The sequence below is a fragment of the Colius striatus genome, chromosome W (genome assembly GCF_028858725.1).
Source record: "Colius striatus isolate bColStr4 chromosome W, bColStr4.1.hap1, whole genome shotgun sequence".
NCBI classification, from domain to species: Eukaryota; Metazoa; Chordata; class Aves; order Coliiformes; family Coliidae; genus Colius; species Colius striatus.
The window spans coordinates 22025797-22050332 of record NC_084789.1 but is presented as its reverse complement, the minus strand read 5'-3'; the positions used below and the strand labels follow the sequence as shown (position 1 = coordinate 22050332).

General features: G+C 46.3%; 1 protein-coding gene across 15 annotated transcripts in view; it reads left to right on the top strand.

Annotated features, from left to right (window-relative positions):
- Nucleotides 1–24536, top strand: part of LOC133628661 (F-box/LRR-repeat protein 20-like) — a 70027-nt gene that overhangs the window by 3018 nt on the left and 42473 nt on the right. For all 15 annotated transcript variants that reach the window (XR_009820783.1, XR_009820780.1, XR_009820776.1 and 12 more), the window contains one exon: nt 10917–10978. Coding sequence is in view for 3 of the 15 variants with exons in the window: in XM_062017085.1 (XP_061873069.1) it covers nt 10917–10978 (62 nt within the window). In the remaining 12 variants the exon portion in view is untranslated. The remainder of the gene's footprint in view (nt 1–10916; nt 10979–24536) is intronic.

Sequence of the window (24536 nt, the reverse complement as noted above, 5' to 3'; positions counted from 1 at the left end):
CTGTGAACGATGGCTCCAGGAGCACGTGAGGTCCAAGAAGGGTACTCGACTGCTTGGGCTGCGTCCGTCTTGCATCGTAACTTGCGTTAGCAGGAAAGGGAGTTAAAGCCAGCGTGCATGGGGATATCTCATTTTATTTTAGATACCATTATTGACTGAGGCCTGAGATGGATCAGATAATTGTTGTTTTCATGGTTGGATTACCTTGGTGTGTATTTCATCTGACTCATGCCATTATGAAAGTCAGCCTGATGTTTCAGCCTTATTGGTACGGTGTGAGACACTGAACCACAGGGCTGAGTGGAGCAGTCCGAGTCTGTGTGTGGCTGGCTGCCTATGCCTGACTGATCCATCAGTTTTGTTTCCAGATCAACCATCCCTTTATGTGTGTCAAACTCACCCAATGCCCTTCACACCTCATCTCTGGTAGTTTATTTTGAGACACCGTTGTCTGACTTTATTTCCAAGCATAAATACCAATAATACCATTGTCTTCTCTCAGCTAATAGCTGAATACAGATCCAACAGTTAAAAAAAAAGTATCACCAGTAAATGTAGAACTGTAAGCTTTGGAGAGGGGCAGAATTATCAGAAATTTATTTATCAAAGAAGCTTATTTTAATTGTGATAAGCCTTGGTATATGCTTTGTGAGCTAGAGTGGTCCCAGTTTTGGCCTGAAAATATCTCTTGTTTTGGATTTGAGTGTGTGGGGTTTCTTTTAATCCATTCAAAAAGTATCTGTAGTAAACTGCTACCCTGCCAAAACGAGCTTCTAAAAAGGTGATAGTGAGTGGTTTATAGGCTGTGTTCCTGTGAAATCAGGAAGTCTGTTGTCTTATTCTCTCTTCCTTTCTCGTCTCTGATGTTGCGTTTATGGGCAAATGGTGTGTACTTAAAACTTTGAACAGTGTGTGTATGAGAAAGTGGCATTCATTTTAAATCAAATATCTGTAATAGGTCATAAAACACCCAGGTGACCACTTGTAGAATGCTGAGGTTTTTAATGGAGCTAAAAAAAAAGTAGACACCCAGAGCCAACTTTGCTGACAGCATCTGTTGTGTCTGCTGCTTGCCCCATTTATTTAACATGCGATGCCAACTCGCTGACCTCTGCAGCTCTTGGCCCTATGAGCCATTGCTGACATTTTCAGAGAGTGTTTTTCATTCACCAGTTAGAACTTCTGGTAAAGACAAAGCCAATTAGGTGCAAGCTTCTGCCTCTCCAATCTGTCATCAGGCTGCTCCAGGTTCTGCCCTGTGTTCCTGTCAGCACTGTGTGCTGGAAACCTATGTTCTCTTAAAAATGCAGCCAGTAACTTAAGAACTGCTTACAGAGAATAATTTTTGAGTGTTTAGGGTAATGTAAAATATTTTGTATTCTGTATGTTAATATTCCTAATTACTTCCAGTAAACTGTAAATGCTGAAATAATAACTCATTTAGAGACTTCTCAAGTGTATTTTTCCAAACACAAAAAAAGTGAAAGACAAGCCTTGGGGAAGTGCTGGAGGAGTGCTCCTCCAACAATAAAATCAAACCCCTGCCAGATGTGACAGTTACAGGAAGGCATTGCCCCATCCCTCTGTCAGCCCAGGCAACAGAGCTCTGCAGCCCAGAGCCTACTTGGAGCCAGAATCAGGAGCGGCCCTTGTGGAGTTTGTCCAGCTCTCTGTAAGCTGGGAAAGACAACTTTGTGCCAATGTGAGACTTTCTGTGGATGTAGGGGTATGGGGAGTGTAACTACTCTGGAAGCTAAGATGTAAATTTTGCAGAAACTGATGAATAAACACTCTTTTCACTGGAGAAGCTTTTACTTGTTGCTGTGGACCAAGTCAATCAACCCAATATGGACACCTCCATGTTAATAGAGCAACTTTTCCTCAGATGGGAACTGGTGAAATACATATATTGAGCATAGATTTCCTGAGAGGAAGCTATAGGTGTTGGCTGTGCTGCCTTCTGTCTTAGCAGTTACCAGTAATACCTTTGTGTCATGTGATAGGGAGGAGTTGTGCAGTCTCTCTGTGCACACAGCTGCTGAATCGGTCCTGCCTGTGGACACCTAATTTAAATGCTAAATATTGACCATATCTGTTTGCTCAGGGCAGGATGGAGTGTGTAGCACCAGACCTGAAGGAGAGAACCAAGATGAGTCCTCCATGCTCTTGTAGCCTGATCCATTGTAATGTGAGACTTGCTCAAAAGCTAAATGAGCAACTGCAATAACAATACAATGCTCTACTTTTTTTTAACTCAAATAATACATGCCTCCTAAGGATTACTTCACGTACAGAGCTTGCATCAACTGTTGTTCACATCCCTTTTCACATGTGTGATGAGTACAGTATGTATGTAGGTGTTCCTTGTGCAGGGATGCTCATAATTACATGCTGTTATCCCCTGCATGCTTGGTTGCAAAGCTCTGTCACCTTGCTCCTGTGTTCATGTTATGCATGTGACCCAGTTTGGGTTGCTGTGCCCTGTAATGAACATCCAACACAACCAATGCCTGAATAGCAACTCTGTCTTCTATGCTGCTAGCCATGTCTTGCAGCAGATCAATCTATTAGCCCCACAGAACACCCTTGCAGACTGCTGCAGGACTAGACCAGCTGAATTGAGCCACTTGGCAAAACTTTTAATACTCAGGCAAAGAAAGGGTTATTAAAACAAATGAACAATTCCACATTGTGTGACTTGGACATGTCCACAAGAACTTTATCTTTTGATTGCTTTTGTCTATTTGTTTTCATAAAATAACTTTCTTTTAATGCTTCTGGGTGATAGTGCTCTGGAGAGATGCACAGCAGTGCCCAAAATTATACCCTGGGAAATACCAGGTTTCTGTCTTCTGGGTTATCTCTGGGCTTCCAGTTAGTGTGAGAGAGTGGAGGAAAGAGTTCCTGAATTTGGGGGCACCTGGCAAGTTCCTATGGGTGACTGAAGGATGGATTGTCCTTGCCTTCTTTGCTAGCTCCTGTGGCCATCCACTCTCAAAAACCCTTGCCAGAACAGGCCCCTCTGGGTGTGCCTGCCAAGCACTGAACACACTGAACTTTTCTAAACTGGGGGCCAGTTATAGTTCTACTCTTACTGAATACTAAACAGTGTATCAATATTTAAATTGCTTTGCAAGAGAAAGGATTGATTTATGGAATAAGTTGTCATGTCCCTCTCCCCGGTTTTGCCATTTTTGGGTTGCAAAGTTGGTGCTGACCACTGGACTTGTAATTAGGTAGATCCTCTTCGTTTTTCCCTTTTGAGCTGCTGTTGGAATAGGGGAAGTATTTCCACATGCAGCACTGCTGATGACGTGTCTATGCGCAAAATGTCTCATGTTGTAAGATATTCTTCTGTGGGAAGTAATAAATTGCTAGCAGGCATAAATGCCCTGGAGAACTCTGCAGGTTCTGATCATTTTCTAGCTTTGGTAGAAGAGCTGGGCAATGCAATATTTGCAGGAAAATTAAATCATCTTAAATGAGCAATGACCAAATCCTATGTGTGCTCTGGCACTGGACATCTGAGGCTATCATTTCCACTCTCTGTAGATGATGATCTGAAGACCCAGTAAGAGATTTTTTTTTTTTTTTTTTTTTTTTTTTTTTGTAAAATGACCATGAAATGCAGTGTGCTCTGCTCTAAACTTTGTCTCTGGTGTTTTTACAGGAAATGTTTTCCTTCACCTTGCAGCAGATGGTAGCAATCCATACTAATTTAATATAAGTTTTGAAGTCTAGTATCTGCTTCCATAATGTTTGTTCTAGATTTATCCCTTCTGCTCTAGCCAGAAAAGGCTGTTTGAAAGGCAAGTGATGTACTGTTGGTCTGCATTTGCCTGGATGGTTGGAAGCGTAAGAGGGATTTCATCCTCTTCCCCTTTTCTTCTATGTCAGGGATGTGGCTTCTCACAGCAGCAAACATGATGCTTTGTGGAAGATTCTGGTTTATACAGACTGCAAAATGTGCATACAAAAAAGATACATTTTTCTGTATGCTGTTAAGAATAATTTATTCTACTGAATGACACCTGATATTAAAAGGAAGTTGAGAGAAATGTTAGGAAATGCAGACTTAGGCCATTTAGTTTTTATCCCTAAATATCAAAAGTCTAGAAGTCAGAAATAGCCTCTGAAATAACCTTTTTTTTCAGACTAGTTTTATTCTTGTATGAACTTGCCAGAAACTCAAAATGTCCATTGGTATATTTAACTAGCAATACATGCTGCCGTGACATACAAAATATCCCAATCCAGCCTGTTTTCACCCAGCCTCTGTCATCTCAGCACCAAGTTTTTGCAGGAAGGCTGGAGAAAACAGGTCTGGTGATGGATCCTGGCCCTTCACAGCCTTCCAATGGAGGGGAAATTCCAGAGCGGAGATTCTCCGCCCCCCCCAGGTGCACATCCTGCCCTGTCAAGTTCAAGGCAAGGACTTCTGAAGTAAGATGAAAGCAAAACATTCCTCCAGTGTAGTACTGATCAAAGGTTGACTTCTACAGAGAGGCAGTTTCAGGCTTTGACTTGCACTGGGGTGCAGGTAAGCTTTGTCTATGGAGCAAAATGATGGACAGAAGTCAAGAAGTTACCTGTGTTTTGCACAAAGCTGTTTGAGTGTCTGTGATGTACAATCTCAGCTGGCAACAGGCAGTGACTGTTGTCTGCATCCTCACAGTAAAATTCAGATTCAAAGCTGTGTGGCTGGTACAGATGAGACAGAAAAGACTGGATGGCTGCATCTGGAATCTCTATTTTAATACTTCCTGCCCCTTGCCTCTCTTCTGGTCTGATTCCTTTTCGGAAGTCACCTGCTACTATCTGATTTGCTTCTTTAATTTCTCTCGCCCTTTTTTGTGACGGAGGGGTGGAAGGAGGGTTCTGACTCACATGTGAAATTCTGGCCCGGACAATAATGGGGAAAAAGGGATAGATCTGCATGTTTTACTGTTCTTGTAAGTGGGGAAGAAAAATCATCGTCTCGTTTTCCTGTGAATAATTACTCTGTGTTTCTCCTTCATTAGAGCATTCCCCAGAATTCCCTTAATTTCCCTGCTGATCAGGTAAGCCACCTAATTAGATGATCCAGTCCCAGACTGCCCACACACGTTAATTCCTTACGCAGCCTCAGCAGCATCTGTCCCGACCTGCTGTGGCACTCAGCAGTTACCGACAGGCATCAGATAGCATTTGTGACCAAGACTGAATGCAGTCCTGGACTTGAGGAGGTGTTTCTCTGTCCCATCTGCTGAAGGAACAGACTTCACAGAATTTGTGTTAGCTGGGGAAATTGGAAAACATCCATTTGAATTATCTGCAAAAGGGGCTGAGTTGCCTGTCTAGTAGAACGTTTAGGACTTGCTATACTTGTGATGTCTTCTGGTGGGAAGTGATAAGTGTCTATGGGGGGGAAACAACACTTTTTTTTTTTTTTTTTTTTTTTTCTCTCTGCATGACATTTGGGGAAAGAATGCTGAAGAGTTCATGTCCCAGTTCAGCATTATGATTCAGTACCTTGAGATAATTAAAAACTAAGCTGCAATCTAGAAACTCGGCTTTTAAGTTTGCCTGGCCCTCAGAGCATTTGGTTTAGTGTTCTCCTGCAATCACAGAGTTATTTTGTTATTGGTTTGTTATCATTGGTTGGGGCATACAAAAAAGCTCCTTGGGAGCAGCACATTAGCTTTTCACTTGAAGCAGTGATCTTTGATAGTTGATGGGGCTGGGGTGATGCTCAGGTACAGAACATTTGCTGCTTAAAGAAGCTGCTGTCTGTCAGGGAGGCCTAGCATACAGCTCCTTAAGCCACCAAGATCATAGAATGGTAGGGGTTGGAAGGGATCTTTAGAGATCATCTAGTCCAACCCCTCTGCAGAAGCAGGTCCACCTAGATCAGGTCACATAGGAACATGTCCAGGCTGGTCTTGAAGACCTCCAAGGAAGGAGGCTCCACAACCCCTCTGGGCGGCCTGTGCCACTGCTCCCTCATCCTCACAGTAAAATAGCTTTTTCTTAGATTTAAGTGGAACTTTTTGTGTTCCAGCTTCATCCCATTACCCCTTGTCCTGTTGCCAACTGCTATAGAAAAAAAGGATGTCCCAATCTCCTGACACCCACCCTTTAGATATTTGTAGATGTTAATAAGATCTCCCCTCAATCTCCTCTTCTCCAGACTAAACAGCCCCAGTTCCCGCAGCCTTTCCTTGTATGAAAGATGTTCCAGTCCCCTGATCATCTTGGTGGCCCTGCGCTGGACTCTCTCCAGCACTTCCCTGTCCCTCTTGAGCTGAGGAGCCCAGAACTGGGCACAGGACACCAGATGAGACCTCACCAGGGCAGAGTAGAGAGGGAGAAGAACCTCCCTCAACCTGCTGGCCACACTCTTCTTGATGCATCCCAGGATGCCGTTGGCCTTCTTGGCCACAAGGGCACATTGCTGGCTCATATTTAGTTTATTATCAATCAGGACTCCCAGGTCTCTCTCTGCAGAGCTGCTCTCCAGCAGGTCAATCTCCAGCCTGTCCTGGTGCATGGGGTTGTTCCTTCCCAGATGCAGGACTCTGCCCTTGTCCTTGTTGAACCTCATGAGGTTCCTCTCTGCCCAACTCTCAAGCCGGTCGAGATCCCGCTGAATGGCAGCGCAGCCTTCTAGGGAATCAGCCAGTCCTCCCAGTTTGGTGTCATCAGCAAACTTGCTGAGGGTACACTCTGTCCCCTCATCCAGGTCGTTGATGAAGATGTTGAACCTTACTTTCCTTTTTTTTTTAACTCTTAATCTGATCCTCTGCTGCTCAAGTGACCTAGCTGATGCTGGCTTTATTTATTTTGCATACACACAACTAAATCGATTCAGAGAACTTAAACTATTAGAATTGTCTCTTTTGGGTAATTCTAAAATTCTAATCTTTCTGTACTGTCAGCAGCAGTTTTTACCAGGTATGTAGCTTAAGAAAATGGATCCTTCCTTGGGGACTATAGCTTGATAGGATGGGATGGAATTCATCTCTCCCGTAAGGACACTGGGATATTTGGGAGTAGACTAGCAAACTTAATAAAGATGTCTTTAAACTAAGGGACTTGGGGGGTGGGGGGAGAAGCAAAACAGAACAAGCTGCCCCCTCTAGCTGGGAAACAGGGCAGGACAGGGAATGCAATGGTAAGTGCCCTTCATCTGCACACTGGGCTGAGATACGGAAGTCTGACCACCCTGAGAAAGAGTCAAACCAGGGAGGAACCTCCTGCACCCGTCCAGGGAAACTTGTGTGTTTGAGTAAGCCCCTGCGCTGCCTCTACACCAATGCACACAGCCTGGGGAATAAGCAGGAGGAACTGGAGATGTGGGTGCGGATGCGGGGCTATGACCTCATAGCAGTCACAGAGACGTGGTGGGACAGCTGCCATGACTGGAGCACAGCCATGGAGGGTTATGTATTGTTCAGGAAAGACAGACTGACAAGGCGTGGAGGTGGAGTTGCTCTCTATATGAGAGAGCAATTAATGTGTACTGAACTGTGCCTGGGTGGGAATGAGGAGAGAGTAGAGTGCTTATGGGTAAAAATTAATGGCCAGGGCAAGGCAGGTGATGTTGTAGGAGTCTCCTACAGGCCACCTGATCAGGAGGAGGATGTGGATGAGGCCTTCTACGAAGAGCTGAGAGCTGCCTCACAATCAAAGTCCCTGGTCCTCATGGGGGTCTTCAACCACCCTGATATTTGCTGGCAAAGCCACACAGCCAAGCACATGCAGTCCAGGAGGTTCCTACAGATTGCTGATGACAACTTCCTGTCACAGGTGACTGAGGAACCAGCAAGGAGGGTTGTGCTGCTGGACGTGGTACTGACGAATAGAGAGGGCCTGGTTGGGGATGTGAAGGTTGGAGGCAACTTCGACTGCAGTGACCACGAGATAGTAGAGTTCAGGATCCTGTGTGGAAGAGGCAGAACACAAAGCAAGACTGTGACCCTGGATTTCAGGCGAGCCGACTTTGGCCTCTTCAAAGACCTACTTGGACGGATCTCATGGGATATGATTCTAGAAGACAGAAGTGCCCATGAGAGCTGGTCAATATTCAAGCACCACTTCCTCCAAGCCCAGGATCAGTGTGTCCCCATGCACAAGAAAGGAGGAAAAGGAGGCAGGAGGCCTCCATGGATGAGCAAGGATCTGCTGGGACAACTCAGGCAGAAAGCAGCCATCTATGAGAGGTGGAAACAGGGGCTGGAAGAGTATAGGAACATTGCCAGGGCATGCAGGGCTGCAACTAAGAAGGCTAGAGCCCTTCTAGAATTAAATTTAGCCAGGGATGTTAAGGACAGTAATGAGGCATTTTTCAAGTACATCAGCAGAAGGAGGAAGATGAGGGGGAATGTGATCCTGCTACTAACCAGAGAGGGTGCCCTGCTGACCGAGGATGCAGAGAAGGCCGAAGTACGGAATGCTTTCTTTGCTTCAGTCTTTACAGCCAAGGCTGGCCCTTGGGAAGCCCAGTCCAGCAAGGATAGTAGGATGGCCTGGACAGCAGAGGACTTGCCCTGGGTGGAAGAGGAAGAGGTTAAAGACTTGTTGGCCAAGCTTAAGGCTCATAAGTCAATGTGAGGAAGTGGTGAGGAAGCTGGCTGATGTAATTGCTAAACCTCTCTCCATCATTTTTGAACAATCATGGAGGACAGACGAGGTGCCTGAGGACTGGAGAAAGGCCAATATCACGCCAGTCTTCAAAAAGGGCAAGAAGGACAACCCAGGAAACTACAGGCCGGTCAGCCTCACCTCCATCCCTGGAAAGGTGATGGAACAACTCATCCTGAACGTTGTCACTGAACATATGGAGGATAAGATGGTTATCAAGGGGAGTCAACATGGATTCACCAAGGGGAAATCCTGTCTGACCAACCTGATATCCTTCTATGAGGGCATAACTGACTGGCTAGATGAGGGGAGAGCAGCAGATGTCATCTACCTTGACTTCAGCAAGACTTTTGACACTGTCTCCCATAACATCCTCATCAGAAAGCTCAGGCAGTGTGGCTTGGATGAGTGGACAGTGAGGTGGATCGAGAGCTGGCTGAATGACAGAGCCCAGAGGGTGGTGATCAATGGCACAGAATCGAGTTGGAGGCCTGTGGCCAGTGGAGTTCCACAGGGGTCGGTTCTGGGGCCAGTCTTGTTCAACATCAAGAAGAGTGTGGCCAGTAGGTCAAGGGAGGTTCCCCCTCTACTCTACCCTGATGAGGCCTCATCTGGAGTCCTGTGTCCAGTTCTGGGCTCCTCAGCTCAAGAGGGCCAGGGAAGTGCTGGAGAGAGTCCAGCACAGGGCCACCAAGATGATCAGGGGAATGGAACATCTTCCTTATGAGGAAAGGCTGCAGGAACTGGGACTGTTTAGTCTGTAGAAGAGGAGATTGAGGGGAGATCTTATTAACATTTATAAATATCTAAGGTATGGGTGTTTCTAAAAGGAGATTGGGACATCCGTTTTTTCTATAGTAGCTATCAACAGGACAAGGGGTAATGGGATGAAGCTGGAACACAAAAAATTCCACTTAAATATAAGAAAATACTATTTCATTATGAGGGTGAGGGAGCAATGGCACAGGCTGCCCAGGGAGGATGTGGAGTCTCCTTCCTTGGAGGTCTTCAAGACCCGCCTGGACATGTTCCTATGCGACCTGATCTAGGTAAACCTTCTTCTGCAGGGGGGTTGGACTAGATCTCTCAAGGTCCCTTCCAACCTCTACTATTCTATGATTCTATGTTTAAGAAAATTTACTCTAAATTGTTCCAGAGATTAAAGAGAAACTCTTATTAATTAAATTAAATTGTTCTCATTTTTCCCTGATTTGTTTTTTGAAATTTTGAAAGCATGCTGCGAAATGGAATGAGACATCACTGCCCAGCAGTCTTGGTTTGCAGATCACTCTATTTGTTCCTCCACTGGCATAAATGTGTGGAGGTTGTTTGTTTGTTTGTTCACCAAGGCTTTTAATAAATATATGTAGATACTTCTCAAGAAGCACATGAGGCTTTGCTATCTGTTTTTCTTAGGACTCATTTGGAAAGAGAAATGTGTGTCTTTCCTGCAGCTAGTGAGATCATTTTAGCTGGTCCAAAAGACCATTTTCGATTTGTAAGTTGTTGGCCACTGTGGTAGTGGTTTGCACAGATAAAACAAACAGCTCTGACTTTCTCACCATGGAAGAGTGCAGTGCTTTGCCAGAATCATCTCTACCCCTGCTGTAGCACCAAAGATCATGTCTCCCTTTTAAAATTATGCTTCATGATTTTAAAAACATATATGTATTCCTCATAGCTCCTAAGGACTGCCCTCAATTTACTGTGAGAATGATATGAGTAGTGTAATACTTTTTCTTTAGGCTCCTGTTCATCTGCACTCTGTGCCCTTCTCTGTTATGGAAACCCACCCTGCTAACACCTGTGCCTTCAGCCTCCATTTGCTGGGTGTCAGAGCTGCTCTTGTCGTAGTCCTTCCCTCCCACCCATATGCTGTATTCTTGTTTGAGGTGTAGTTACACTTTACTGTACTTTAGTGTACCTCCACAGAGCTGACACACAGATGGAAGCCTGTTGTAATGCTGTAGGTGACGCCTTCCTGTAGTCAGCTGATAAATACACACTAATTGTTAGTGATTTCAATAGACAAATTAAAAACCTCACTTTCTATTTGATCTGTCAATCTGCAGAGCATTCTTGGACCATTTTTTAAACTATATTGGATGTCATATTCTGTCCAACTGTGGTCCAGCCTGGGAGTTTGCAAGCTTGAAGGCAAAGTTTATCCTTTGAGAATGTATCAGAACAGATGTCTCTCTTGAAATGGCCTCATTCACCAGCATCTTCTTCCCTAAAGTGAGTTCCTTAATGAAAATATACAGCTAAATTCTTTCAATTGTTTTTGTTTACAGATGTTCTCAAACAATGATGAAGCTGTGATCAACAAAAAACTTCCAAAAGAGCTGCTGCTTCGGTAAGCCTTCTCCCAGTTTGTGAGTTTGGAGTCTGTGTGGTGTGTGTTGTCCTTTGCAGACAGGAGTTGATTTGACTGGTGTGCTTGTAAGTCATGAGCTTGGATTGGGCCATAGGCAAACAGAAGCAGATCATCAGCAGCAGATTATGCTAAATATTCTTAGGTTTGTTTTTTAAAATGCTACATTAATTTTCTGCTTGCCCGTTTTGTAGGTGGAAGAGTCATAGGACTAAACAAGTCCTTAATGGAAATGAAAGCTAAGTATGAGCTAACATGTAGAGCAGGATTCTGTGTCTCTGAAGTGTTCTATTTTAGAAAAGTTAGTTCCTCTGCTCCAGTTACACTCAAGCAGGCTTTTTCCTGTTCCTCATCCATAAGACACAGATGTTCAGCACCTGGCATGGATGGTCCTGTTGACAAAGATCAAACAGAATAGACTTTGTAGATCTCAGCAGACAGCTCTGCCCTCTCCTTCTGCTCCTTTCTGCCTGCACACATGCATGTGCCTTCTGAAGTTTGCCTTCCCCAGTGCATGAATAGTGTGATGTGTGTAGGGGCAAGATTACAGAATCCCAGAATGGTGTGGGCTGGAAGGGCCCTCCAGAGCTCATCCTGCCCAATCTCCTGCTAAAGCAGGTTCCTCTTGATCAGGGGGCATAGAAACGTGTCTAGGTGGGTTTGGAAACCTCCCGAGAAGGAGCCTCCACACCCTCCCTAGGCAGCTTGTGCCAGGGTCCCTCACCTCAACACCAAACCAGTTTCTCCTTGTGTTTAAGTAGAACATTTTGTGTTCCAGCTTATGTCCATTACCCCTTGTCCCGTCGCTTGAGACAGCAGAAAAAAAGTGCCACCCCATCCTCTTGACATTCACCTTTTAAATACTTGTGTTAATGAGATCCTCCCTCAGCCTTCTCTTCTCCAGGCTGAACAGCCCCAATTCCTGCAGCCTTTCCTCATAAGGAAGATGCTTCAGTCCCCTGATCATCTTGGTGCCCCTGTGCTGGCCTCTCTCCAGCAGTTCTCTGTCCCTCTTGAGCTGAGGAGCCCAGAACTGGACACAGGACTCCAGATGAGGCCTCACCAGGGCAGAGTAGAGAATGTACCTTGGTTTTCGTAGCTTGCCATCATGAAGCAAAGTGGTGTTCATCAGTGTTTAAGCTGAGATACCAGACTGTAAATGGTGAAGGCAATGCAGATGACATCTTGAATTAACACAAACAAAATTCTTACCCTGCAAGAAACTGTGTAATGTTGTCAACACTCAGTGGCAATAAAAAGTCTAGGGAGAGGAGCTCTGACACAGGAAACTGCTTCTAGCTTGCTTGTGAAATAAAACAAATAGGAAAATAACCCTGGCTGTCTCTTCTTTTGACTGTACTGCCTCCTCTGTTCTCTGAAATGGTATCTCAAATCTGATCTAGTTTCTTTTATTCTAGTATTATTCATCCAAAAGCAAGATGTATGGCTTCTGCAGTCTTCCTCGCTAATAGTGTAGATATTTGGGTTTTGAGATGGATGTACAGACAAACGATTGTCTGTGCTGTGCAGAGACTGCAGTGTAAAAATTGGCATCCAGTACCTGGAAGAGGCCAACAACCCGTGGGAGATGCAGGGTGGAGTAACAAACACAATAGGATGCCCTAGCCTGGATGAGCTTTTTTGCAGGTGACAACAGTTGTCTTCACCTAGCACTTGTCTCTATTGATGTGGATGTGTTGCAGCAAAAGGGGAATGTGAAGAGTGGGGAAAAATGGCTCTGGATTTTCTGAGAGGAGGATTCTTTTTCTGATGGGAGCAGTAGGTACTGATATTGCAGATGCAACAAAACCAGGATTTGCCCTTGTGGTAAGGTGACAAGACAGAAGTAGGCTAGGGACAAGTTGTGAAGAGCACTGGTGAGTGAGGCAAGGAGCTGTGTGGCATGAGGAAAGTAGGGAGAAAAAGGTCAGGGGATGGAATTTAACTGACATTTAGCATGGCTTTCAGAGGGAGAGATGTATCGCTTGGCTCCCAAGGAGCAGGACCTTGATTAGAGCATGGGTGAGTTTTCTGGTGGATGGGTCAAAGTGGGATGATCCTGAGTGGGAGCAATAAGCACATCTTGGTCCATAAGGAAGTAGCTGATGTTGAGGAACCTTACTATACAACTGGAGAAGGATTTGAGGTAAGTGGGAGGGAAGGCCATGCACCAAGCAGGGGCCTTTGTTAGTACAAGCTGCACTGTGGCTGAGTTCTCAGCAGTTTGCCCACTTCTGCCCTGTGGAAGTGTTTTTGTCTTTTGTGTCTTGATATCATTAATCATCCTAACCTGCTGTAGAACAAAGCAAGTGTTCAGGATTGTCTGGAACCTAGGACTGAGTTTATAAACATTAAAGTTCATAAGTAATGGTTTTGAGAGTTGGAATTAACTGTTAGCATACTGTGAAAATTAATTACTGTGGATTGACAGTGCAACCTTTGAAAGAGAAACTTGGATGCATTTATCTGCAGGAATCTCCTGTAAATGAGTGTTACTGTCTACAAGACAGACTGATGTGTTTAAGCAGTGCTACTATGTAATGTTTTATTCTCTGATTTGTTCATTCTGTAGATGGCATTGATGTCTCATGTATGTGACTGCAAAGTGGAAAGCTATATACTTGAGCAAAATAAAGAGTGGGAGGATACAAAAGGGGTGAACAACAGTCTTTGTCACACCCCAAGATACAGAAATGTGCAACTCCAGTAATGCTTTTGTCTGGGAGGATGAGGTGGAGGTGTGAAGTGTCCTGGAGGGCTGTCTTCAGACATCTCTTCTTTAACCATGTCCATGCTTCAGCTGTCATGTTGTGTTCTGTCCTAACACAGTGCTGGTAATGGTGACATTTGTCCTGTGTTTCCCCAAGAGCAAGACTCCAAACAAAACTGTCTGGCAGCATGTGAGTAAGAGATCAGCTGATGGGTCACAAATCCTTCTCCTGATACTGCTGTACCAGTTTCAGCTTTGTCTCCTGCCAACTGAGCTTCTAGCACCTTACACCTTTATATGTGAATATTCTGTTACACACGTAAAATGAGCTGTGGTAGTTTGAGCCTGGCTGGATACCAGGTGCCCACCACACCGCTCTATCCCCCACCTCCTCAGCAAGCCAGGGAAGGGGAGAAAATAAGATGGGAGTCTCGTGGGTTGAGATAAAAGCAGTTTAATAAAGAAACAGCAAAGCCACGCACGCGGGAAGCAAAGCAAAAGCAGATAAGCTGTTACTCTCTACTTCCCATCAGCAGCGATGTCCGGCCACCTCCCGAGAAGCAGGGCTTTGGTACCCGTAGTGGTTGCTTTTGGAAGGCCAGAAATGAATCTTGCCTCCCCTTCCTGCTCCTCTCCCCCAGTTTATATTACTGAGCTGATGTCATATGGTATGGAATATCTCCTTGGTCAGCCTGGGGCAGCTGTCCTGGCCATGGTCCCTCCCAAGATCATGCCCACCCACAGCTATTGGTGAAGGTGGGGGAAGGAATGCTGGAGGGACAGCCCTGATGCTGTGTGAGCAGCAGTCATAATATTGATATCAACAGTAAGCACAGCACTGCAAGAGCTGCTGTGGAAAATCACTACCATCCCAGACCCACTACGTGAGCCAAACAAACAAAAAGCAGAGTATCCTTTCTACCTTCATTCCTTAACTTCTGCCAGCTGCATTTTGGGCCCAGTGGCTCTCAACAGTCAATTCATGGTCCATGTCAGCTCTGGCTAATTATTTCCCTGGAAGGGGGCATCATGTCCCTGTTTCCCTGTGCTGGCATAAATGATGCCTGGCTTTTCTGTGGCAATGGTGGTCTCTGCTGCCTTCCTGAAGGTTTCCTCTCAGCATGATGTGGGGCTGCTAAACAGCTTACCTTTGGCAGAGTTTGTCTCTTCCTTGTTGGTTCATGAGCAGGTCAAACAGTTTTCAATTCTCTCCTGGTGTAGGCAACTTTCACTCTGTGCCACCTCCTGCTGCCAGCTAGCCTGTTTTCAGCACATCTAGTCTCTGGCACTGGCTTTGCTATCTGACCTTCAAGCCCCATGTTGATTTATTCCTTGGGAGCTTGAATTCTGCTCAGGACAAGGAAGGGACAAGGGAGACGGGACACACACAAAATGGACACACAGGACTGGTGGATTGGCAGCAGCATTATCGTTTCTCTTGTCCTGGCCAGCACATGGGCATCAAATGAGTACAGAGCAAAATTTACTTTGAGTGGTGGGTCACTGACAGAAATTGGTGTTGATAATTTGTGGTGGTTTAGCCTGACATCCACCCAGTCATAAAATCACTCCCCCTCCTAAACTGGACGGGAGAGAGAGAAATATAACAAAGGGCTTGTGAGTTGAGATAAGGACTGAGAGATCACTTGGCAATTAGTGTCATGGGCAAAACAAACTCAACTTAGGGAGAAAAAGGTTTGATATATTAAAGAAACAATAAGAGCAGGGAGATAAGAAATAAAACTGTCTTAAAAACACCTCCCCCACCCCTCTTCCTGGGGTTCTCCTTCCTTCCCCCCCAGCAGCACAGGAGATGGGGATTGGGGTCAGTTCATTACAGATGGACTTTGCCTCTGCTTCTTCTCAGGGGGAGGCCTCCTCACCCTTCCCACTGCTACACTGTGGGGTCCCTCCCATGGGAGACAGTCCCTCACCAACTTCTCCAGCCTGGGTCCTTCCCATGGGCTGCAGCTCCTCATGAACTGCTCTGACATGGGGCCTCCCACGGGGGCAGCTCCTCACACACTGCTCCAGCGTGGGTCACCCATGGGAGAACAGTCCTTTGGCTACCAACTGCTCCAGCCTGAGTCCCTCACAGGATCACAAGTCCTGGCAGCAAACCTGCTCTGGTGTGGGCACCTCCCCCATGGACTCCTAGGTCCTTCCAGGAACTTGCTCCAGGGTAAGCTTCCCACATAGTCACAGCCTCCTTCAGGCATTCACCCGCTCCGGCGTGGGCTCCTCCATGGGCTGCGAGTGGGTCTCTGCTTCTCAGCCCTCCATGGGCTGCAGGGGCACAGCCACCTCACCATGGACTGTACCACAGATCACAGGGGAGCCTTTTCAGTACCTAAGCACCCTCCTCCCCCTCCTTCTCCACTGACCTTGGTGTCTACGGAGATGTTTTCACATTCTCCCTCCCTGTTGCTGCTGCAGTTTTGCAACTATGCAACAACTTCTTCTCCTTCTCAAATATGTTATTCACAGAGGCGTTACCTCCATCACTAGTTGGCCAGGCCTGGGTCAGGTGCAGGGTCCAGCTTAGAATTGACTGGCCCTAACCCTGTGAGCTACAGGGGAAGCTTTTGGCAATTCTGTTTAAAGAAGCCAACCCTGTAGCCCCCCTGCTACCAAAAAAAATGGCCCAGGCAAAAGCACTACATAATTTTAAAAGACTTAAGGTCTAAGCTAGCTTTTTTTTTTTTTCTTTTCGTGCTTTTTTTTTTTTTTTTTAAGGGTAGGGGTTGGAAGGGACCTTTAGAGATCATCTAGTCCAACCCCCCTGCAGAAGCAGGTCCACCTAGATCAGGTCGCATAGGAACATGTCCAGGCAGGTCTTGAAGACCTCCAAGGAAGGAGACTCCACACCCTCCCTGGTCAGCCTGTTCCACTGTTCCCTCACCTGAACAGTGAAATATTTTTTCTTAGATTTAAGTGGAACTTTTTGTGTTTCAGCTACATCCCATTACCCCTTGTCTTGTTGCTAGCTGCTATAGAAAAAAAGGGATGTTCCAACCTCCTGACACCCACCATTTAGATATTTGTAAATGTTAATAAGATCTCCCCTCAGTCTCCTCTTTTCTTGACTAAACAGCCCCAATTCCTGCAGCCTTTCCTCATAAGGAAGATGCTTCAGTCCCCTGATCATCTTGGTGGCCCTGTGCTGGACTCTCCAGCAGTTCCCTGTCACACTCTTCTTGATGCATCCCAGGATGCCATTGGCCTTCTTGGCCACAAGGGCACATTGCTGGCTCACATTTAGTTTATTATCACCCAGCACTCCCAGGTCTCTCTCTGCAGAGCTACTCTCAAGCAGATCAACCCACAGCCTGTACTGGTGCATGGGATTGTTCCTTCCCAGATGCAGGACTCTGCCCTTGTCCTTGTTGAATCATGTGGTTCCTCTCTGCCCAACTCTCAAGCCGGTCAAGATCCCACTGAATGACTTACCTCGAAGCCTGCAGCATCCAGGGATTTCATCAGTCTTGACCCTAATCTAATTAGAGTGGCAGTGGGAAAGTGAGTCCTAAAAAACCCTGAGTGGATTAAGAGGTTGAAACCTGGAAAATGCTTTAACTGCAGTGTGTTTTGGCTGGACTGTTGAGGCAAAGCCCTGGACATAGGGAGTTACTTTGCACTGAAACAATTTCATCTGCTACAATACCAGATGTGGTTTCATTCCTGTTTGGAATATTCAGCCTGCCTTCACCTGTGATCTCTGTTTGATAAAGTTATTGATGTGGACTCTTTTCTTACTGTCAACTCTGAAGAGTAAAAACGCAAATGTAAGAGTACAACAGTCAGCTGTGAGCAACACAGAGATCTCATATGTTGGATGTGAAAATAAACATCCCAGCTATGTGCCTTTCCATCTATTAAGGCAGAATTGGACTAACCATTATTCAAGTAGTACTGTTCACTCTGCTGATACCTGCTCTTCTCTACTTCCTTTCACCAGATAAACCAAATCTGATCAGAGCAACAGATATTTTCTAAGGGTTTGATGCTTTGGATGACCCCCCTCTAGCCTTCCTCTATTACCGAGAGAGAGTCTGGAGCTGACTAACTCGGTTGTATCTACATCTCCTATCAGCACAGTATGTTTCCCCACTGTCATGTCCAGTTTTAACTGAGCTGGAGGGTGTTGGCAGGAATGTGCATTATTTCAAGTGAGCATCTAGGTTACCTTTGCTTTATTTTATACTGTGCAGATTGCTGAATAGAGACTCAGTGTTTATGACCTGTTGTCTTGTTCCACAACCACGGAGGAGAAAAGTTTTGTCTTTCACACCCATATTGTGCTCCTTTTGGAAGACAACGACTGCTCAGTCATTGCTGAGCCCTGTGGGCAACTTGTTTGTGGGGTTTTGGGTTGGTTTGTTTTTTTTCATGTTTCTTCAGCAGCTACTTGCAGAAGAAAAAGCCCATCCTTAGGGCTGCATTAGAAAATGTAGCTCAGGTCATTGTGCCTGCAAGTCTTTACTGTGCTCCTGCTCTTCTCTCCAGCTTGTGTGAATCACAGAATCTCAAGGGTTGAAAGGGACCTTGGAAGATCATCTAGTCCAACCCCCCTGCCAGAGCAGGACCACCTAGAGTAGGTCACACAGGAACTCGTCCAGGTGGGTTTGGAATGTCTCCAGAGAAGGAGACTCCACACTCCATCTGGGCAGCCCCTTCCAGTGCTCCCTCACCTCAACAGGGAAGAAATTCTTCCTCGTGTTTCTTTGGAACATCTTATGTTCCAGCTTGTACCCGTTGTCCCTTGTCCTATCATTGGACATCACTGAGAACAGCCTGGCTCCAGCCTCCTGACACCCATCCTTTAGGTATTTGTAAACATTAATGAGGTCACCCCTCAGTCTCCTCCAAGCTGAAGAGCCCCAGCTCCCTCAGCCTTTCATCAGAAGGGAGATGCTCCACTCCATCATTGTGACCCTGTGCTGAACTCTATCCAGCAGCTCCCTGTCCTTGAACTGAGGGGCCCAGAACTGGACACAATATTCCAGATGCGGTCTCATGAGGGCAGAGTAGAGGGGGAGGAGAAGGATTGTAGTTGGAGCCAATTCTGAAATGACCAAAATGCACAGCAGTCACTGCTGCTTCAAGAGTGATATTCCCCCCCCACAATCTGATTCAGCTGAATCACTGGCCAATGTCCATGAACAAATGCACTTCAGAAAACACTAAAAAAAGTCTCTGAAGCTTTTCAGAGCCAAAGCCTTTGAGTTAGATGAGGAAACTCCTGGCAAAGCTCAGCAGTGTTCATCTCAGAGGTGAGAGCAGCTAGTGTTTTTCTGTATTGACATCCTTTTGCTGTGTGGATAGGCTGGGAAGGGAGGAGCAGGAAGTAGAAAAGAATTTGACCAAAACCTAATAACCCTGATAGAGGGATGAGATGGTTATTAATAGCCTGAGATTTCCATGGAGAAAGCAATTTTAATGAAAATATAGAAAGTTTGTGTAGTTATTGGCCCAGCCACCGTTCTCATGGAAGTGGATTTTTTAGGTTTTTTTTTCTTCTCTCCTACAAATGGGAATATAAGGTGAAAGTAAGAATTTTCGCTAGCTTCTTTCATTTCCCCAGGCTTTCCTTGTATTGTTGTACATTGACATTATGCTAAATAAATCTTCAGTGCTCACATACATGCATAAATAAATGACACTGAATTCAAGGAAACAACTTGTCTCTAAGCGGTGAATATGGAACTGCTTCTGGAATCCAGGAGTGGGTTCCCAAACAATATAACAGTAAAGTGCACAATAGCAGTTTTCCAGACCTTTGGCCTGAGTATATCTCAGCATGTCACTAAATTTTGTCTCGCAATGAGATGCACAAGGAACAGATGACAAATATCTTGAACCAAACTCCTTGAATCTGTGAGTATCTTTGGGCACTGCAGAAACACAGGAGAACATTTATTCTGCCATATCATGACCTAACTGAACATTTGACTGTTAAGCCATGTGATACCTCTAAGCATCTGTGTTTTAATAAGTAATCTGCATTCATCCTCTGTCACTGACATCCTTTTCTCTTCCACCAACACTGATATTTCTAAAGTGCTTTTTATATACCTGCAGGTCAAGAAGGCTTGATCAGACAATTGTTGTGTCCAGTTATATCACCTCAGCTTTGCTTGTGTCCTCTCCTAAATCTTGAAAAGCCAGGATTTGCTGTTTGTATATAGCAATATCCAAGTACACAGTGTCTGGTGTCATGGTTTGACATGACAACCTTTTCTGGTAAGGGGGAAGGGGCTGTAAAGATGGCTCCTGTAAGAAGTTGCTCACAACTCTCCCCAGCTCTGAGCCAGACCCAATTCTGGGGCTGAGCCAATTAGAAGCCTCCACGATCACTTTTTAAGAAGAAGCCGGAAGAAGAGGTTTCTTCCTCCATCTTTTTCCTTCTTCTGTCCCTTCTTTTTCTTCTGGCTGGTGGTGGTGCAAGGAGTAGGAACAGTGAGAGAAACAACCATGTGGACTCCAAGGTCAGTGATAAAAGAGAGGAGGAGATGTGCTGGAGCAGAGACTCCCCTGCATTCTATGGAGAGAACTGCTGAAGCTGAGATTTATTTTCATTTCTTTAAAGACCCCGCATCAGCGGTAGAGACTCACTTTGATAATGAGCCCATATCAGGGGCAGAGACTCATGTTGCTACAGCTGGCCCCAGACCAGGGGCAGCGATTCACTTCATTAAAGGCCCCAAACCAGGGAGAGTGACTATGGCCGGAGCAGGCCGTGTCCCATGAGAGGGACCCAATATCCACAGCTGTAACTGTGGGGAGGAACCCACGACAAAGCAGCTCATTAAACTTACGCCCAGAAGAGGCCTTGTCCTGAGAGAGGGACCCTGTAACTGCAGAAACTGCAACTGTGGCAAAGAATCCACACCAGAGATATTCACCAAGGACTGTGTCCCGTGTGAGGGACCCTGTATGGGCAGAAGCCGCAGCTGCTGGGAACCCTGTATTGGAGCAGGGGAAGAATGCCAGGAATCGTCCTCATCTGAGAAGACAGAAGCAGCAGAACCCATCTGTGAGAGACTGACCCCATCCCCCATTCCCTGCCCCCCTGAGCCACTGAGGGGGGAGGAGGTAGAGATATGGGGAGCAGTGAGCTGGGCCCGGGAAGAAAGGAGGGATGGGGGAGGGAGATCTTAAAGTGCTGGTTGTCATTTTCTCATCATCCTACTCCCTTTTTGCTTTTATTCCATTCTATGTCTTGTAGAATAAACTTTCCTACTTTCCTCTCTGTCGAGTACTGGAGTCTGTTTTGCCCAGAACCGTAATTGGCAGCGAGCCCTCCCTGCCCTTGTCTCAATCCACAACAACCTTGCTTATCTTTTTACTCCCATTTCGCTGGGGCCTCCGCCATCCTAACGAGGGTGGGGGTGAATGGGGGCACCGAGCAAGAGACTGTCGTGGTGCTGCTGTGCTAGCTGGGCTAAACCACGACATCTGGGAAGGTGAGCAGCACCTACCAACCTGCCTACAAAACTTGGATGGCCCCTCATTGTTTTGGACAAAGTGCAGTTCATCTGTGTGCACACCATGTTTGTTCCTTGTTCTCAGCACTTCTTCCCCCAGCTTTATCAGTACCTCTGCTATTGATTCAAATGTATTCTTTGTACTTCTCTGGGGAGATGAGTACATCATACAGCTTTCTTAAGGTTATAGGAGAGTTTTGGTAACGTATTGGTACAGGGTGTTCGAGTTCATAACAAAAAGGACATTCACACGAAAAGAATGTGCTGTCAGCAACATCTGCTTGTTTCTGGGTGTCTTCCAGCACAAGCAGGTCTGCTGAGAATATAGGAAAGCACATGTATGGCCCCTCAAGCCCCTAGTCTTGTGGGGAGATGACTCAAGTGTTGCTAGTATCCAAATGACTGCTAATCTGGATATGCAATGTTCTCTGGAGAAAGTCTGGAGACTTTTGGAGCAGTGGAGTTTTGTTTGCTCTCAGAATTTCTCCTGGACAACTGTATAAAATAATCTTGTCAGATAAACTAAAATAGCATATAGCACTGGAACAAAATTACTTGCCCATACCTCTAACACTTGTGTCTGGTAACGTTTGCCTTCTCTTTCTGGTGATCTTCAAAATATTAAAGCACATGTGCAAGTGTTCTCTTGTATTATCGTTGCAAAAGCATTTAATCCTATGGTTTTATAGTCACTATCAAAAATAAGGACACCTTACTATCTTTCTACTGTTCACTTGACCTTTGTTTCATGGCATATGATTGTTTGGAGAACCATTAACCATATAATAATCCTATTGATCTGTTGGCACAGATTGGGGAGCTTTCAAGGGGCTTTCCTTCATTCACAGATGGGTTGTATATGTGCCTGGGATCAAAGCATGGCTGTCTTAGCCTAGTATGGCATTGCAAAGTATTACTGCCTAATTCCTTATCCCAGTAAATAGGACAGCCTGAGTGCTTGGGTGTGCTGGGGTAGAGCAGTGACTACAGCAGTGTCATCCTGAGCGTGTCTCCTGGCTCTGCAATTTGCTTTGCAGTGTTGCAGAGCAAAATAACTCCTCCTGCCTCTGTGTTAGCAATGCTTCGGCTTGAGCACACCTGTGTGAAGACTGTGAAATAATCCATCTGCCAAAATCAGGCCATGGCAGGGCTTTGATCCATTCACTGTTAGTTTTGACACTGCTGCCTTTGGGAAAGCTGTTGCTGAAGGGGTTGTTTCAGATGAGCCATAGAATCATGGAATCATTTTGCTTGGAAAAGCCCTTTAAGCTCCTGAAGTCCACCCCCTGCCCTCACAGTGCCCAGCCCACCACTAACCCACAGCCCTCAGCACCTCAGCTCCACAGCTTTGCAATAGCTCCAGGGCGGGGGACTCCCCCACCTCCCTGGGCAGCCTGGGAACAGGGGTTGACAACTCTCTCAGGGAAAAAGTTCTTCCTCAGCTCCAATCTAAACCTCCCCTGGGGCAACTTTAGGCTGTTTCCTCTTCTGTCACTCCTTTCATAGAAGAGACCAACCCCCACCTCATCACAACCTCCTGTCGGGGAGTTGAAGAGTGCTCATGTCTCCCCTCAGCCTCTTCTCCAGGCTGAACACTCCCATTCCCTCAGCTGCTCCCCATCAGACTTGTGCTCCAGCCCCTTCTCCAGCTCTGCTGCCTGGCTCTGGCCACGCTCCAGCCCCTCAGTGTCCCTCTGGCAGTGAGGGGCCCAACGCTGAACACAGCCCTCGAGCTTCAGCCTCACCAGGGCCCAGTACAGGAGGACACTCACCGCCTTGGGCCTGCTGACACACTGGTGCTGATACAAGCCAGGATGCCCTTGGCCTTCCTGCCTGCCTGGGCACACTGCTGGCTCATGTTCAGCAGAGGCACTGGACACAGAGATGCTTCTGCATCTCACAGGAGCCATAACAGCCCAACATGATTGTTCCTGACTGAACTCAGTGTTTGTCTATGAAGCGACACAATACCTGATAAATAATCATTGAGCTTTCTGTCAGTAAGTACTACAAGGTGTGAGATGAATGGTTCACGGTGGCTCTGGTCCTGGTCCTCATGGGGGACTTCAACCTCCCTGATATTTGCTGGCAAAGCCACACAGCCAAGCACATGCAGTCCAGGAGGTTCCTACAGATTGTTGACGACAACTTCCTGTCACGGGTGACTGAGGAACCATCAAGGAGGGTTGTGCTGCTGGACGTGGTACTGACGAATAGAGAGGGCCTGGTTGGGGATGTGAAGGTTGGAGGCAACCTCGGATGCAGTGACCATGAGATGGTAGAGTTCAAGATCCTGTGTGGAAGAGGCAAGTCATAAAGCAGGACCGTGACCCTGGATTTCAGGCGAGCCGACTTTGGCCTCTTCAAAGACCTACTTGGACGGATCTCATGGGATATGATTCTAGAAGACAGAAGTGCCCATGAGAGCTGGTCAATATTCAAGCACCACTTCCTCCAAGCCCAGGATCAGTGTGTCCCCATGCACAAGAAAGGAGGAAAAGGAGGCAGGAGGCCTCCATGGATGAGCAAGGATCTGCTGGGACAACTCAGGCAGAAAGCAGCCATCTATGAGAGGTGGAAACAGGGGCTGGAAGAGTATAGGAACATTGCCAGGGCATGCAGGGCTGCAACTAAGAAGGCTAGAGCCCTTCTAGAATTAGACCTACTCAGGAAAGTAAAGGAAAACAAGAAGGGTTTCTTTGCTTCAGTCTTTACAGCCAAGGCTGGCCCTTGGGAAGCCCAGTCCAGCAAGGATAGTAGGATGGCCTGGACAGCAGAGGACTTGCCCTGGGTGGAAGAGGAAGAGGTTAAAGACTTGTTGGCCAAGCTTAAGGCTCATAAGTCAATGTGAGGAAGTGGTGAGGAAGCTGGCTGATGTAATTGCTAAACCTCTCTCCATCATTTTTGAACAATCATGGAGGACAGACGAGGTGCCTGAGGACTGGAGAAAGGCCAATATCACGCCAGTCTTCAAAAAGGGCAAGAAGGACAACCCAGGAAACTACAGGCCGGTCAGCCTCACCTCCATCCCTGGAAAGGTGATGGAACAACTCATCCTGAACGTTGTCACTGAACATATGGAGGATAAGATGGTTATCAAGGGGAGTCAACATGGATTCACCAAGGGGAAATCCTGTCTGACCAACCTGATATCCTTCTATGAGGGCATAACTGACTGGCTAGATGAGGGGAGAGCAGCAGATGTCATCTACCTTGACTTCAGCAAGACTTTTGACACTGTCTCCCATAACATCCTCATCAGAAAGCTCAGGCAGTGTGGCTTGGATGAGTGGACAGTGAGGTGGATCGAGAGCTGACTGAATGACAGAACCCAGAGGGTGGT